Here is a 16,740-nt window from a genome sequence, read left to right as displayed (position 1 = left end):
TAATGCTAGATAATGTACAACCAAGATTAGGGATATTTTAATATGGAACTCGAGATTAATTAAGGTATAGATTTTTTACACAGCAAAATTAGGTAATGCACTTGACTTCCTAAAGAATTTTTATAGCATTAACACAAACAACGTTTTTGACAGTCTAGAAAATAATATTCAAACATTTACTAAAAAATAGTTTCTGTGCCTGATGTTCTTTTATAAATGCTTTGAGTATATAAAGTTGGCCTTATAGAATGTTGACTTTAATAAAATTTATTACACTTAAATGCAGATTTTGGTGTGAAGATATAAAGAAATAAGCCACTTAAGTGGGACTTAAATTTTAATTGTTCAATTCATTATTCTCAGTATTTTTAATTCAGAAAAATTGAAAATATCATATATCTAATCTGCCAGATTTCTGGAACAGTGAAATTTCTCAACCATCAGGTGTGGGGAGAGAATGGTTTAGTAGTAGTGGTATTATATGTAAGTGGTATAGTCCATTTTATAATTTTATAATGTAAGTTTAAATTTGAAAAGTAGGTTTTTAATTTGTTTTTGTTTTAGAAACTACTGAAAATAAAATTTACCAAAGTCTTTGCCAAGTTTGGAAGTGGGGAGATAAGTGATAGACACTGTTTTCAAATGGATTTGGAACAAATGAGACTTTCAGGTTTATAAAAAGGGGCATGAATTAAAAGGTTAAGAAATTCTTCTCAGTAACATGCCATATTGGGATGAATCTAGAACAATTCTAACTCTGAAGGATTTTATATTATAAATGTTGTGTGTGGAGATATGTAACTGAGGTTCTCATCCATCAGCGATCATTGACTTATTAGTCATGTGGTATCTTAACCTATGATGGATGGCAAGGAGAAGCCATTATAGAATAAAAATTTTCATGGATAAATTTTTTTAAAGCATTGGCTATAATTTGGATCAGAAACTACTTTCTTATTCTCACTATTGGATAGTAAACTTAACTAATTCTTACTTGTTTGACTCACACTATGGAGATTAAGTAAAAATTTGAGTAAAACTTAGCTCCACAAATGTCCTTGGGAAGGAAATTTTGAAACAAATATCTGTTTATTTTAATTACAGTTATTTATTTTTAGTAGCCCATGTTCTGCCTTCCGTTTTGATAAGACAATTCTGAAACCCTGTCTAATGGTGAAATGAGATAATTGTGGAACCTAAGTATTATTTATTTGAATTTGGTCCTCCTGTTCCCCCCCTGCTTTTTCATTTTCTCGAACAAGGCGGTGTGGAAATTTTGTACCACATAGTGAATCAGGTGCACACTGGGGATTTCATTATTCTGTTTCCGGAGTGTTAAGCCCTGCCTTACACTCCAGAGTGTTAAGCCCTGCCTTACACTCCAGAGTGTTACCCCCTTTCGTTTCTTAGAATTCATACTTCTCATCACTTCTCATTCCTCCTCTTCCTTGAGTTGCATGCTTCTGCTGTTGTTTCACTAGTAAGCGAATTCAGCGAGTGATTTTCCAAAATCAGATTCTCTAGGGCATGAAGATTGTGTTAGAGATCAAGGCCTACAACGTTTGTTTCGTTTCTCCCCAACATTTCTATTACGTATTTTGTATTGTAAAACTGCTTCTTAACCTTCCTATATTATAAATATCTTCTTATGTTAATTTAAATATTGATCTTTTTTTAAATGATGGCACAGTTCCCTGCTGTTCAGGAATTTAATTCAATAACAACACCCAATTGAAGGATCTTTGAGTTAGTTTCTGCCTTTTGACAACCCGTAATGAATCCTGAAATGAACCTTTTTGCATATTTGCCTCAAAATATTTCTGGAATTGAAATTGCTTGGGTTTTTTGACATGTTATCAAAATCTTGGCTTTCAGATATCTTATACCCAGTTTTCTTTCACGTAAGCAGAGCAAAGTAGTATAATACTGTTTAAAAAGGTAATCATTGTGCACTCACACGCCTGCTTTGTCACTGACTTTGAAATGCTGGAAGCTTGAAAGTTTGTGACTGACAAGATAAACAGAGAAGCACACTTACTAAGCCAGGGTCTCTGTGTACCTATGTCACCAAGTCCATGAAACACCACAGCTTCCAGAAAATGCAACTGTTGGTGCTATTTCGGGTGATAAGAATATTTTAAAGTCTTACAAAGTAATGTTTATTATGTAATTTTTTAGTTTCATGGTCCCAGCATGTAGACTATTCTTTCTGTAGGGTTATTACCAGCATATAAATTTATGTTAGTGGTTTTATTTATTTATTTATTTTTTAAGTGGTTTTATTTTTAAAATGTTAACTCACTGGTCACATCCTATTGTTTCTCCTTTTTGTTTCCTATAATTGCTTCACTTTATCATAAAAACAGTTTGTAGGAGATTGGAAGTATGTAGAGGAAAGCAGTCCTTATTTGCTCCACCTATTTCCTTTAATTATTGGCCTGCTTTTAAATGCAGAGGTCATTGAATTGACATGTTGGATGAGCATCTTCTTGGCTTTGTTGATGACAGAAAGAATCATATTTGTGGAAATATTTTTCCCTTTAATTCGTTTAGTTTATTTTAAGCTGTACCCTCGTGAAAAAAGATCAGCAAGTGTATACCGTATTAATGCTTGGGAATAAAATATAGTATAAAAGTTAAGATTTTTTTTCCCTCGAGTTTTTTCTCTCACTTTTTGTTTTTAGCAGTCATCTTTAGGGAACTTATCTTTTTCAGACAGTGGGTTTCTTTGGTCAGGGAACTGGAAATTGATGAAGTCTATCTAAAAAAGTGTATTCATGTTTTAGTCAAGGCTAATAGAATATAAAAAATAAGGAAAAATGAAGCATTTAACTTTAAAAATATGTCTAGAATAGGCCGGGCGCGGTGGCTCATGCCTGTAATCCCAGCACTTTGGGAGGCCAAGGCGGGTAGATCACAAGGTCAGGAGATCGAGACTATCCTGACTAACACGGTAAAACCCTGTCTCTACTAAGAATACAAAAAAATTAGCTGGGCATGGTGGTGGGCGCCTGTAGTCCCAGCTACTCGGGAGGCTGAGGCAGGGGAATGGTGTGAACCCAGGAGGCGGAGCTTGCATTGAGCAGAGATCGTGCCACTGCACTCCAGCCTGGGCGACAGAGCGAGACTCCGTCTCAAAAAAAAAAAAAAAAAAATGTCTAGATGTCTAGAATATTGTAGAAATTTTAGATCTTGTGAATATTTTTTGCAAAATTTAGCCATCTTTTAATTTTTTTTCCAACTTGTGTAATGTATACAGAATCTTGTGGTTCGTATACTTTGGAATACATTTAAGTAATGTGAGTTAGGAACCCTATGAACCAAATTAGGTAAAGTATGAGCTACATTTTAAGAAATGTGTTTCTTTGTTTGGGATTATTTTAAATGATGTGTAGATAACATATCTTGTTAATTTTGTCAGTAAATTTGAACCTTAATAAAATGTGCCACTATTTACTTGGAAAAAGTAAAACATGATGGGAATGTAAATTAATATTACTTCCTAAAAATATCTTGCATGGACCTCAGATGCACAGAATTGGATTAATCATTATCTGTGGTACGTGATGCCTTGTCATTAGCCCCTGAATTAATTGCTCTTTTTAATCTTGATTATGTATGTATTTGTTATTTTTAAAAACTATTTAATGGCCAGGCATGGTGGCTCACACCTGTAATCCCAGCACTTTGGGAGGCTGAGGTGGGAGGGTCATTTCAGCACAGGAGTTCGAGACTAGCCTGGGGAACATGGCAAGACCTTGTCTCTACAAAAAATAAAAAATAGCCAGGCATGGTGGCGCATCTCTGTGGTCCCAGCTACTTGGGAGGCTGAGATGGGAGGATTGCCTGAGCCCGGGAGGCTGAACATGCAGTAAACCATTTTTGCACCACTGCACTCCAGCCTGAGTAACAGAGTGAGACCCTGTCTCAAAACCAATAAACAGACTATTTAATGAACAACATAGAATTGCTGCTAACTTGATAAGTATGACTTATAATCTAGCAGGTAGTCCTACGAATCCCATTCTTTTTTTTTTTTTTTTTTTTTTGAGACTGAGTCTCGCTCTTTTGTCCAGGCCGGACTGCGGTGGTGCTATCTCAGCTCACTGCAAGCTCCGCCTCCCGAGTTCACACCATTCTCCTGCCTCGGCCTCCCAAGTAGCTGTGACTACAGGTGCCCACCACTGCGCCCGGCTAATTTTTTGTATTTTTAGTAGAGATGGGGTTTCACCGTGTTAGCCAGGATGGTCTCGATCTCCTGACCTCGTGATCTGCCCATGTCGGCCTCCCAAAGTGCTGGGATTACAGGTGTGAGCCACTGCGCCCAGCCACCAATCCCATTCTTATGCTGCCATTTCCATCATCCACCACCCCCTGCCCCAGATAATCTCTGTCCTGAATTTTGTATTTTTTCCCTTATCTTTACACACATACACACAGTTTTATTATTATGTTAAACTGTGTGCTCATGAAGCAGGTTAGAGCAAGGTACACGGAAATCTGGGAAAACTACGCAAGTGGAAAAAAAATCAAGGCAATCATTAACTCTAGAAAAAACCATTGTACAAAAAGGGGATTAAAATAGAGATAATAGTGGCTAACATTTATTGTATATTTACTGTGTGCCAGGTATTATTCTAAGTCCTCACATGTTTCATTTATTAATTTTCTTAAAACTTCTATGAGATAAATACTATTATAATCCTCACTTTACAGATGAATATTGATTTCACCAAAAATGTTGATATCACTGTACCTGTTGGGGAATAAGAACCTCATTAAATACTCGAATATGGTAGGAAGTCTAAGTGATGTGGAAATAAGGTCTGTGTTATATACTATGTAAAACTGAACAGTCATAACAAAGTGTAAGCATGCCGTTTGAAAACATGCAGGCAAATGTCAGTAGAAACAACTTAAAAAGTTGAAACCCCTCAGGGTGAACAATTCAACTGTGAGGTATGGAATTGCCCTCTTTACTATTGCACTTTCTAAGCTATATTGGTAGATAGATAAGTACCTGGTATGCAGGAAATTACCAGGAGAGAGAAAATGAAAACAAAACGATAAAAGATGATTTGGTTATTTATGTGTAGTGGTTATCATTTATACCTTATTTTAATATGGAACAGTGATGGTTTTATAAATTATTAAATAATAGAGCCTTACACTGAAAGGAAGCTAAGACCAAATTTCTAGGCCTGAGTTTATCCTAAACTTTATTGGCCAGTCACTTAACCTTTCGGGGGCTTCACTTTCTTCAAATTTTAAGGAGAATGTTGAACTAGAGATGATCTTTTACTGTCACTTTAAATTCTAAAGTTTCATTATTCTAGGTGTTAGACTAATTTTTGTTTTTAATAATAGGTCTTACTAGGTCTGAAACTGGAGGCTTCATGGCTAGTTTTGGATGCAGCATGGCCGTTTACTCACAACCAATCTTTTTTTTTTAACTAGTATTGGGCATATGTTATAAGATTAGTTATATATTAGTTATACAATTTTCTCAGTACAAGTTTATATAAGTACTTACATGTCATTTTTATCCAACAGGGTTTTTTTTTAACCTGTTAAAGTATAATATACAGAAAAGTTCATAAATTTTAAGTGTATATATATCTCAATGAACTTTTACAGTGAGCACACCCTAATTACCAGCACCCAGATACTGGATCAAGAAACAGAGCATTACCATGATTCCAGAAGCTCCTTGCAGTTGCCTCCCTCCAGGGATCAGCCATTATCCTGACTTCTAACCTCATATATTAGATTTTGAGCTGTATAAATGGCATCTGGTAGTTGTGTAAAATCAAACATCTAGACACATGTACATTTACATATATCTTATAAGTAATACATAAATATATATACATATATATCCATAAATATTTATGGATATATGCTTTTAATCTTTTGGTTTGGGGGAGGTTTGTTTTTGTTTTTTGTTAGTTTTGTTTCTGGCTTCCCAGGATGATACATCTAAATTTATTGAGATTTCCTGCTGATAGTGATTATATAAAAAGCATATGCATTTATTATCACTTACTATTTCTAAGTACATAGTCATAAAAGCAAAGTTATCTAAAATGAAACTTTTATTCTAGGTCCAGTGGCATTGCAGAGCACGGATGGTTGCAGGAGCCAACTTTTACATTGTTGGACGAGACCCTGCTGGCATGCCTCATCCAGAAACAGGGAAGGATCTTTATGAGCCAAGTCATGGTGCCAAAGTGCTGACGATGGCCCCTGGTTTAATCACTTTGGAAATAGTTCCCTTTCGAGTTGCAGCTTACAACAAGAAAAAGAAGCGTATGGACTACTATGACTCTGAACAGTAAGTCTAAGTCTTACATTCTCTGTACAAATCTTTGAAGTACTCTGTGGTCTGGCTGCTCCCAGGGATTTAGCTTATTGTCTAATCTTTACTGATGACAGGTTTTGTGGTACCCATGTCAGAGAAAGGTAAACCCAGAAAACTAATTTCCAATATTGTGGAAATTAGAAGTAGAAATAAGAACTTGAATCTCGTTTCATGGTTTCAGGAATTTTGTTTTGAAGTCTATAAGGACAATATTGTTATTTCTCTGCCTACTGTGTCTGCTGTAGCTTACTGAGCATAAGTAGTTTGAGGACTTAGTGATGTTTACCCTGGTAGGCCCAGGGAATCTATGTATGGAGAGAGAGTTTAGCTAATATTTGTGCAATCACTATGTGACAGGCAATGTCCTAATTATTTACAAGTATTAAATTATTTACAGGTTGTGTATCCCTTGTATGAAATGCTTGGGGCCAGAAGTGTTTTTGATTTTGGATTCCTTCAGATTTTGGAATATTTGAATATTTGAATGAGGTACCTTGGGGATGAGACTCAATTCTAAACATGAAATGCATTTATGTTTCAAATATACCTTATATGTATAGCCTGGAGGTAATTGTATACAATATTTTACCTAATTTTGTGCATGAAACAATTTGTGTACATTGAGCCATCAGAAAGCAAAGGTGTCAGAGATGGAATTTTCCACTTTTGTCGTGTCGGTGCTCAAAAATTTTCAGATTTTGGAGTATTTTGGATTGTGGATTGGGGTGCTCAACTTGTATTTTCCACAACAATCTCTAAACTAGGTGCTGTTACCTCCATTTTATAGGTGAGTATCTAGAGGCATACAAAGACCAAGTAGCTTGTATAAGGTCACAGGACTAGTAAATGGCAGCTCAGCAGATGAACCCAGGCAGTCTGGTTGTAGAGTCTGTGGTCTTAATTGTTAACAGCACAACTTCTGTCTTCAAAGATCTTAGGAAGAGCAAAAAACCCCAAGCTTTTAGTACAAATTATCGGTAGTATTGAACATTGTATTTGTCCATTTTCACAGTGCTATAAAAAACTACATGAGACTGGATAATTTATAAACAAAAGAGGTTTAATTGACTCACAGTTCTGCATGGCTGGAGAGTGAAGGGGAAGCAAAGCACGTTTTACATGGCCACAGGAAAGAGAACAAAGCGGGGAAGTGCCACACTTTTAAACCATCAGATCTATGAGAACTCACTATCTTTGAGAACAGCATGGGGGAAACTGCACCCATGATCTAATCACCTTCCACCAGGTTCCTCCCCTGACATGTGGGGATTATAATTCAAGATGGAATTTGTGTGGGGACACAGAGCCAAACCATATCAAACATACGTGAGGGGACTTCAAAAAGTTTGTGGAAAATGGAATTAAAACATAAAAAATGTAAACTTTATTTCTCAACATAAGCTCCATCAAGATCAGGACACTTTTGTGAGTGATGATACCAGTCATTTAATCCATTCCTGAAGGATGAGGGTATCTGGAGATCTGGAGACTAGGGATAAAAAAGAACCAAGGGTCCTGGGAATTTAACCATGTCAATGTAGTCTTTTTTGACTGAAGAAAAATGGATGCCCCTTAAAGATTTTTTAAGATTAGGAAATGAAGCCAGAAAGAGCCAAATTAGGACCTTAGAGGTGGATGCCTAATAATGTCCCGTTGAAATTCCTGTAAAATTGCCCTTGTTTGATGAGAGGAATGAGCAGGAGCATTGCCATGGTGGAGAAGGACTCTCTGGTCAAGCTTTCCTGGGCATTTTTCCACTAAAGATTTGGCTAAATTTGTCAAAACATTCTCATAATAAGTAGATGTTATTGTTCTTTGGCCCTCCAGAAAGTCAACAAGCAAAATGCCTTGAGCATCCCAAAAAACTGTTTCCACAACCTTTGCTCTTGACTGGTTCACTTTTGGTTTGACTGGACCACTTCTGCCTCTTCGTAGTCATTGCTTGGTTGTGCTTTGTTTTCAGGATTGTGCTCGTAAATTCAAGTTTGATCTCCTCCCTCAGTTCTTACCAGGATCTTGATCCCACTTGTTTAAAATGTCCATTGAAAGCTTTGCTCTTGTCTGCAACTGATCTGGGTGTAGTGGTTTTGGCACGAGTCAAGTGGAAAGTTTGCTCAACTTTAATTTTACTGTCAGAATCGTGTAAGCCAAACCATTTGAGATGTCTATGGTGTTGGCTTTTGTTTCTACTGTCAAAATTGTTGGTCTTGGGCATGGACAAGATTAATTTCTTCCTTGAAAATTTATGTGGTCTGCCACTATGGTCATCATCTCCAACATCATTTTGTCCCTTCTTAAAATGTAAATTGGTGATTTCTTTGGGACGTTATCCCCATAAACTTTTCCTGAAGCATCAGTGATTTCACCATTCTTTTACCCAAGCTTCACCATAAAGTTGATGTTTGTTCTTGCTTCAGTTTTAGCAGAACTCATATTGCCCTGATAGGGGCTCTTTTCACACTGATGCCTTACCCTTCTTAGTGCCTCAAACTAGATCCTGTTCAGACATGTTATAATCAGTTAGTGTAAGTTTATTTTGGTGAAAAATTGAAATCCATGCATAGTTGTTTTTGATAATGAACGTTTTCCATGAACCTTTTGGAGGCCCCTTGTATCTGTCTCTCTTTGACTGACAGAATTGTATTAACTTTCATCTATAGGTAGTACACTCTGTAAGTTTAAAGTGGTAGTGTGAAGCTGTAAACTCTGAAGTTGTGGGTTCTAGCCCTGTCCTTGCTATATGACTTGAGAGTCCTGTCTTCTCTGCCCTGTTTCCTTGTCTCTGGAATAAAGGCAGCAGACAGGGTGATTCCCTCTTAGCCCAAAATGTATAGCTCTTTGCATTATCTATAGCACCCAGTTATTTTTACAGCTTAGTAGGTACTTGTACATATGAATTGTTTTGTGCTTGACCTTTATTTAGTGTACCTGCTCTTTTATTACAAATCACAATCCACATTCAGCAAGCAAACAGATAATTCAACAAGCAAAACAGATAATTTTTTTAATTTACATTTTTATCAGTGTCAGCTCTACTGACATGTACTAATTGGAAATTGACTATGGCCTAGTAACCATTAGTCTGAAAGCTGCCATCCTTTCCCATGATACTTCATAGTTGGTTCCCCATTTAGGAATAATGCAGCCCTGACCCTGTGTCCTCATTTTTATGGCTCATTTTGTTATAGTGGGGACAGAAGAGAAAAAGAAACGTTTAAAAAATTAAAACAACATTCTCTTGTTTCTAAAATGGATGTAAAGTTTGTTGTCATTTGATTTATTTGAAATAAATGATAAGTTGTCCAGAGAAAGAAATACTATTGTTACCAGTGGAGATTGGGGGATGTTAGGTTTCTCATTAATGACAGAAATAATTCTGGAGACAATGCATACTTTTAGATGACAGCAGACTTTTCTGAGAGATGAACTGTAGCTAAAATACAGGAAAGTCTTATGAGAGTAAATGAACAGAAAAGGCAGGTGTAAAAGGACTCCTGACTATTCCCTATATAATTCAAGACAGGAGATATTCTAGTTTATGTTTTCTGAAGATCTGAAATGTGGCCCAGGTTCAAGTATACTTCTGAACCACACCAAGAGAAAAATTTGCAGCAAACTAGAACATTTTTACCCTTGTACAAAATTAGGTTTATAAACATTAGAAATAGTTCTAAATCATGTGGGATTTTTTTTTGCCTTTAAAAGACATATGTATCTATATGTATGTGTATATATACTATATATGTACACCTAGTATGATTTCACTGTCTAAAAAGTGCAACTGTAAAAGCGGTGTGCTGAGAGTTATAAAAGGATTTTTTCTACCAATGGACCTTTTCTACTAAAAGGATGCCTTAAAATTTTTTTAAGAAAAAAAAAAAGAATAAAAAGAAATTATAGTAAACTTTGAACTGTTTTACCACAAAAGGTGATTAAAACTTTAAAATATAAATTGATTATTAAGGGAAGTAAAAAAGTTTTGGGTACAGTTCTGCCCTTTTATGGTAGGCCATTGTCAAAAATTCTAATTTACTTAGTCTGGGGAGAGGCCCTATAATTTGTAGTTCTTTTAAAAGCTCCCCACTCTAAAACTACTAAAAAAGGGTAGGAGTGCCTTCCTACAGATCTGTAAAACATACAATGTCAGGTGAAATGCTGGGCCCAGAAACCTTTTGCTTCTCACCTAGCATGAGATTTATTTAGTTTGTGTATAAGGGATTATGAACACAATCTTGTTCTGAGAGTTAGGATTAACTTCCTTAAGTTGCTAATATAGTGGCAAGGGAGAGCAAGGAGAGGGAAATAAAATTATTCTGCTAGTGGCTAAATGCTTAAAACTTAGGTGAATTTCCATTTTGATGAGTTATGAAAACCAAACTAAAAAGAGTTGAGCTTTTCTTTTATACTTCTTGTGCCGAAATGTTTCATTACTGGGGTCTTTTTGCATGATCAGTTGGTTTAATCACACGCAGGACCCTAAACCCCATCTGTATGTAGTTGACTGATGTGCTGGTAAGCCTTTGATAACTTTGATGTTTGGTTAAATAACTGTGTAGTATTGCTTTAAGTCTCTCTTTTAATCATTCAAAAGCTAAATAATTACATCAGTTCTCATAAGATTTTCCAAAGATGAATTCTATATTAGTTGCATGAGTGGCTCATTTTCTTGGAATTTTTTGGGGGTTACCAAATCTTAATAAGTAATAACTGGGGAAGCTTTAAAACTGCCTTAGTTTTCTAACTTTTTGTGTTTGTGTTCAAAAATAATTAAATTGATGGTAATACGTTGGAAAGTGATTAAAATTTTGTGGAAAGGCGATTGCGTTTGATGTAGTGAGAAAACAGTTATTAATTATGCACAGATGAGGTTGTCTTGTTTGATTAATGGATGTTACTCGGCGTCAGCTTTTATGTAATTAATGAATTTGTTTTGTTTTTTATTTGATTAAATACCAATGTAAGACAATGCTTAGGAGAAAAGAAACAAACTTTATGAAGATTTCAGGCAAAACATTGTTGATAAGAATTATGATAAAAATCATCTGTTTATATTTAGAAAGTTAAGGAGGTTCAAATTAGTTATAATAGGCACTAAAGGAAATTTAGTTTTAGGACTACAAGATTAAAGTCCATTCTTTCAGAAATTGCAAATAAACTTTTAGAGGTAATTCAGTTATCTTATTTGTATTTTTTTTCCCTCTATTATAAAGTAAGTCTTTGTATTAGGGTAGATAGATACAGAATTATTCAGATTAGTGAAATAGTAAACTCAAAAAGCAGACAGTACACACGAGTGAGAGTGCCTTGTGGAAATGGGTAAATGAATGGGTAGGTGGACATAAATGCCTGTTGTCTGGTTATTTCCACATTTTCAATAGAGTATTTCTTTCATGTTTTTGATGCCAGAGTATACTTTTTTAATTTTTTGAGACGGAGTCTCACTCTTTTGCCCAGGCCGGAGTGCAGTGGCGCTATCTCAGCTCACTGCAAGCGCTGCCTCCCTGTTTCACGCCATTCTCCTGCCTCAGCCTCCCGAGTAGCTGGGACTACAGGCGCCTGCCACCGCGGCCTGCTAATTTTTTGTATTTTTAGTAGAGATGGGGTTTCACCATGTTAGCCAGGATGGTCTCCATCTCCTGACCTCGTGATCCGCCCGCCTCGGCCTCCCAAAGTGCTGGGATTACAGGCATGAGCCACTGCGCCCGGCCCAGAGTATACTTTAAATAATGTACTGTTAGTGTCATTTTTTTAAAAAAAACTCTAACTGTAGGCATCCTTCAAGGCTTTTTCAGATATTGTTTCTATGGGAGAGCTCGTCCGTTCCTGTCGTTACTGTGGGGGTGATTTTTAAACCTGTACGTCAGTGTTTCTCAGTTGTATTAGTTTTTTGTTGTTGCGTAACAGAGCACTACTTAAAGTAACACCCATTTATTACCTCATGCGTGGTTCTTTAGGTCAGAAGACTGGGTGTGCTTGACAGGGTTCTCTGGCCAGGTTGGGTTCTTATCTGAAGGCTCTGAAAACAATCCACTGTCAGGTTGAACCTTGTTATTAGCCGAGTTCAGTTCCTTCTAGTTACAGAACTGAAGTCCTTGTCTTCTGCTATTGGCTGAGCATTGCTGTCTGCTCCTAGAGGCCACTTTTAGTCTTTCTTTGTGGGCTGCTTCATCTCAGCAGTAGAACCTCTCTCATGTTGCATCCCTGTCATGCCTCAGATCTCTCTGACTTCCCTTCTGCTACAAGACAGGAAAATCTGAGTGATTAGCTTAGGGCCACACAGATAATTTTGCTGTTTTAAGGTCAACTGATTAGTAACTTTAATTGTATCTTCAAAATCTCTTTTGCCATGCAATAACATAGGATGGTAATAACACTGGGGGCAAAGGTCACTGGGGCCATGTTAGAATTCTGCCTGCCACACTAGTGAACATTTCTACTTAGATTTCTTGCTGCTTTGATTTCTTTCTAAATTTATTTCTTCTTTGGCCATTTCTTAAAATGGCTAAAACCAGCTTTACCTTTACCCTCATAATATCCCCAAATCCTACATTTCTTTAGTTACTTCTTACTCACACTATATAGAACTTTAAAGTCCTTTATCCTTTTCCCTCACTCTTCATAGCTGAGTCTTATCAAGTTGACCACTGAAATGTTTCTTGTGTGAATTCTTTCCTTTCCCTTTCTTGCCACAGTCTTTGCAATACACAAGTATTTCTGTTAGAGTATTGGGAAACTGTCTTTTCTGTTAATTCATAAAATGCTTTGTTTTTATTAATTTTGATGTTTCTTCTGAATACATGTAGAGTCTGACTATAACTGCATGAATTTACCAATGAGTCTCATCCTTTATTTGTTAATTTTGCACATACTTTATAGTGGGGAGTTGCTTCGTGATCGTTAATAGATAAGACCTAATTTAAACTCTATCATATTGTCTTCTGGTATGCATTTGAATTATAATTAGGTATAGTACAACTATGTATATTTTTGAAAATCAAATTATATATTTTATATATTCTGGATCTTGTATTGAGGTCAATATATTCTATTGAAATTAGTACAAAACTTTGACTTTACTTTGCATTATTCATTTATTAATTTCTTTTTTTTTTTTTTTTGAGATGGAGTCTCGCTCTGTCACCCAGGCTGGAGTGCAGTGGCGCGATCTTGGCTCACTGCAAGCTCCGCCTCCTGGGTTCAGGCCATTCTCCTGCCTCAGCCTCCCGAGTAGCTGGGACTACAGGCGCCTGCAATCACGCCTGGCTAATTTTTTTTGTATTTTTAGTAGAGATGGGGTTTCACTGTGTTAGCCAGGATGGTCTTGATCTCCTGACCTCATGATCTGCCCGCCTCGGCCTCCCAAAGTGCTGGGATTACAGGCGTGAGCCACTGCGCCCAGCCTCATTTATTAATTTCTTATGGAGTCTTTACTATTTGCAAGCCATTGCTAGGTTGTAGGTACTATAGTTGGAAACAGGCAGATATTGTCATTGCCCTTATGGAACTTAAATTCTAGGAAAGAAGACAGATAGTAAACCACTGACCATACAATTAAGGATGGTAAGTACTTGGCAGAAGACTGTGGGAAACTCAGTTAGCACTTGTTTGACCAAGTCTGAGGTACCGGGGATGGGTTCCTGGAGTAAGTGATGTTTGTGCTGAGCTCCAAAAGATGAGTCAGCACTCCTTTGATGAAGAAGGGAATAATAGTATTCTGGACAAAAGGATCTGTGCATGTCAAAGTCTCAGGTGAGAAGGATCATAGAGAGTTAAACAGAGTGAGGTAGAACAGAGTCAGAGGAGGATGATGAGATATTCAGGGGCTGGATAAGGCAGTTCTTGAAAGGTAGGAGCTAGAGTTGATAAGAATTTTTAAAAGATGGTGGTGTGACTATATGGATTGGTTATAAAAAATTCAGGTTTCTAGTAAAGAGGTAGGTTAGATTTAACAGATTGCCTTTCTGAAGAAATTAAAAATGCTGGATTAAATGAAACATTTTCATAAAAATATTGTGGATCTGACAAGATGATGATAAGAACTGTGAGGCCAAAACCAGTAAGTGAGTGCTGAAAATTCACATAAGCTGAGTGTTGAAGCTGCTTTTACCCTGGTAAACCTAACAAACTTGAGAGTATTGATTTTCAATGCCTCAGTGTAGATGGGAATAGAAAATACAACTCTGCTCATGATCAAGGTGGAGAGCCCAACAGGAGACACTCCCATTCAGTTGAGACTCCCTCCCACCTTAATTAAGTGTAAGGGAGAACCTGAAATGAACCCAGTTCCTTCTTCTGTTCTAGGAGACTGTGAGCAGTACATTCTGCTTTAAGCTTGAAAGCTGAAAGCTCTGCTCAAATGGGCCAAACTTACATTACCTGGATGATATTAAAAAACAAACAAACAAAAAACCCTCAGATCATGAAATTAGTTTTTTCTGGTTCTTAAGTAGGCAGGCCTCTAAGCATTCAGCAGAAGCAAACATAAACTCTTCCTAGAACAGCACATCAGCGTCCTAGGTCTCGACTTACTCCTATAAATATTTATATATACTTAATGAACAGTTTTAGTCAAAAATGACAAAGGATACAAGGAAACAAAGAACGATAAGCGAGAAAAAAATGGAAACTATAGTCAGCAGAAGCAGACCTGCAGAGACTTCACATTAGAATTACCAGATATAGATTACAAAGTCAGTATACTTGTAGTGTTTGTAAAACCAAGGACAAATGTGAAAGTATCCACATGGAACATAAAAGTTATAAAAGTGACCTAGAAGTTTAGAAAAGAGAAAGAAAGACAGGGAGGTCAGTGTGTAGGCATGTATCAGTATCATATGGGTGGGTTGCAATGGGCAGACTGGAGGAAGTGGCTTGACTTCAAAGCATCTTCAGGAGGCACAGTCAGTAGGACTTGTAGTATAATTGTTGTATTAAATGAAAGCTGTTTTGCTTTTTCTTATCAAATACATAAGTCTACTCACCTCCCCCATTTCAAAACAAAACCAGTTTAATTCAGTATCGTCTTTTGTAATTCCACAGATAATGGGCAGAGAGTTTTAATGGAAAGAACTGTAGGTATAAAGGTGTGATGGAATTAGTGAAGGGTTCGTGTTTCACTCACCATCATTATTGTGTACAATTTTAAGTTTTCTGTAACAGCAAATATTTTGATTCCAAAAGTGTTCTGATGGCAAGAGTCTGCTTCTACATTTCGTAAAGCAGTTAATAAAAGATTTTGTGTATTTTGCTCCCTTTAGAATATTATCTAACAATAGAAGATGATACATTCCTACCTAGTTTTTATGGCAAGCTTTCTTTAATCAGTAATGAAACAGATGACATGGAAATATGCATTATTTGTTTTATCTTTTCATAAGCCCCTCTTTTGAAACCATTGTAGAGAGGTGAGAAGCTTACATTTTCTGGAAATAAAATAGGAGTGATTTTTTTCCCTTAGTTGTTGATACTAGGAATGATAGATAAGACACCATTAAAGAGATGTTATTATGGTATTTTTGGTATAAAACCCAGCAATACCCATATGCTGCTTTTAATCAACCATAGTATCTGGGAGAAAGAAGGGAGGGGGAAAGGGAGATATGCATGGAGCAGTAAACAGCAGTTGAAGACAGAGCAGTACTCTTGGGCTTTGCCTGCAGTGTAGAATTCTAGTGAACTGGAATCGAGTACGTTGAAGACATTTTTTTTAATGCCAGGAAGCCAAAGTAGCTTTGAACCCAAAGCAGGACAAAGGTCATTTTCTCTCTCTCTAAAGCCCTGACCAGGTTTGACCACTCTTGTAAAGTATCGGTACCAGAGAAAAAGTAAAAAGAGCAAATGAGACAGTTCCTGAAAGAGTATTTTCCCTAGCGCATATGTAGAGCAGTCCAGGTCTCCCCATACAAGTGCCCTTGATGTCCTCCAGTGGAAGGAAAATAGGTCCTAGCCATTTGTGCTCACTCTTAAAAATCTGTCTTCCGGCCAGGTGCGGTGGCTCATGCCTGTAATCCCAGCACTTTGGGAGGCTGAGGCGGGTGGATTACGAGGTCAGGAGATCGAGACCATCCTGGCTAACATGGTGAAACCCCGTCTCTACTAAAAAAAATACAAAAAAAAATTAGCCGGGCGTGGTGGCAGGCACCTGTAGTCCCAGCTACTCGGGAGGCTGAGGCAGGAGAATGGCGTGAACCCAGGAGGTGGAGCTTACAGTGAGCTGAGATCGTGCCACTGCACTCCAGCCTGGGGGAGAGAGCAAGACTCCTTCTCAAAAAAAAAAAAAAAAAAAAGATAAAAAACCTGTCTTCCTAGAAAGTTTCTTCTTTGTGGCTAAGTAGGGTGCCCTGATTCCGATGCATTCTTGAGTGAATAAGGGGTAAATG

The 16,740-nt window shown here is 37.0% G+C and overlaps 1 protein-coding gene across 2 annotated transcripts in view; it reads left to right on the top strand.

Moving 5' to 3' along the window:
* PAPSS1 (3'-phosphoadenosine 5'-phosphosulfate synthase 1) overlaps positions 1 to 16,740 on the top strand; it is a 107,198-nt gene that overhangs the window by 82,583 nt on the left and 7,875 nt on the right. For both annotated transcript variants that reach the window (XM_003257739.4, XM_030819190.1), the window contains one exon: positions 6,105 to 6,334. In XM_003257739.4, the coding sequence (XP_003257787.1) occupies positions 6,105 to 6,334 (230 nt within the window). The remainder of the gene's footprint in view (positions 1 to 6,104; positions 6,335 to 16,740) is intronic.

This window comes from Nomascus leucogenys, chromosome 9 (genome assembly GCF_006542625.1).
Source record: "Nomascus leucogenys isolate Asia chromosome 9, Asia_NLE_v1, whole genome shotgun sequence".
NCBI lineage: Eukaryota > Metazoa > Chordata > Mammalia > Primates > Hylobatidae > Nomascus > Nomascus leucogenys.
Note: the sequence above shows the minus strand (reverse complement) of the source record. Positions and strands in the feature narration are given on the sequence as shown.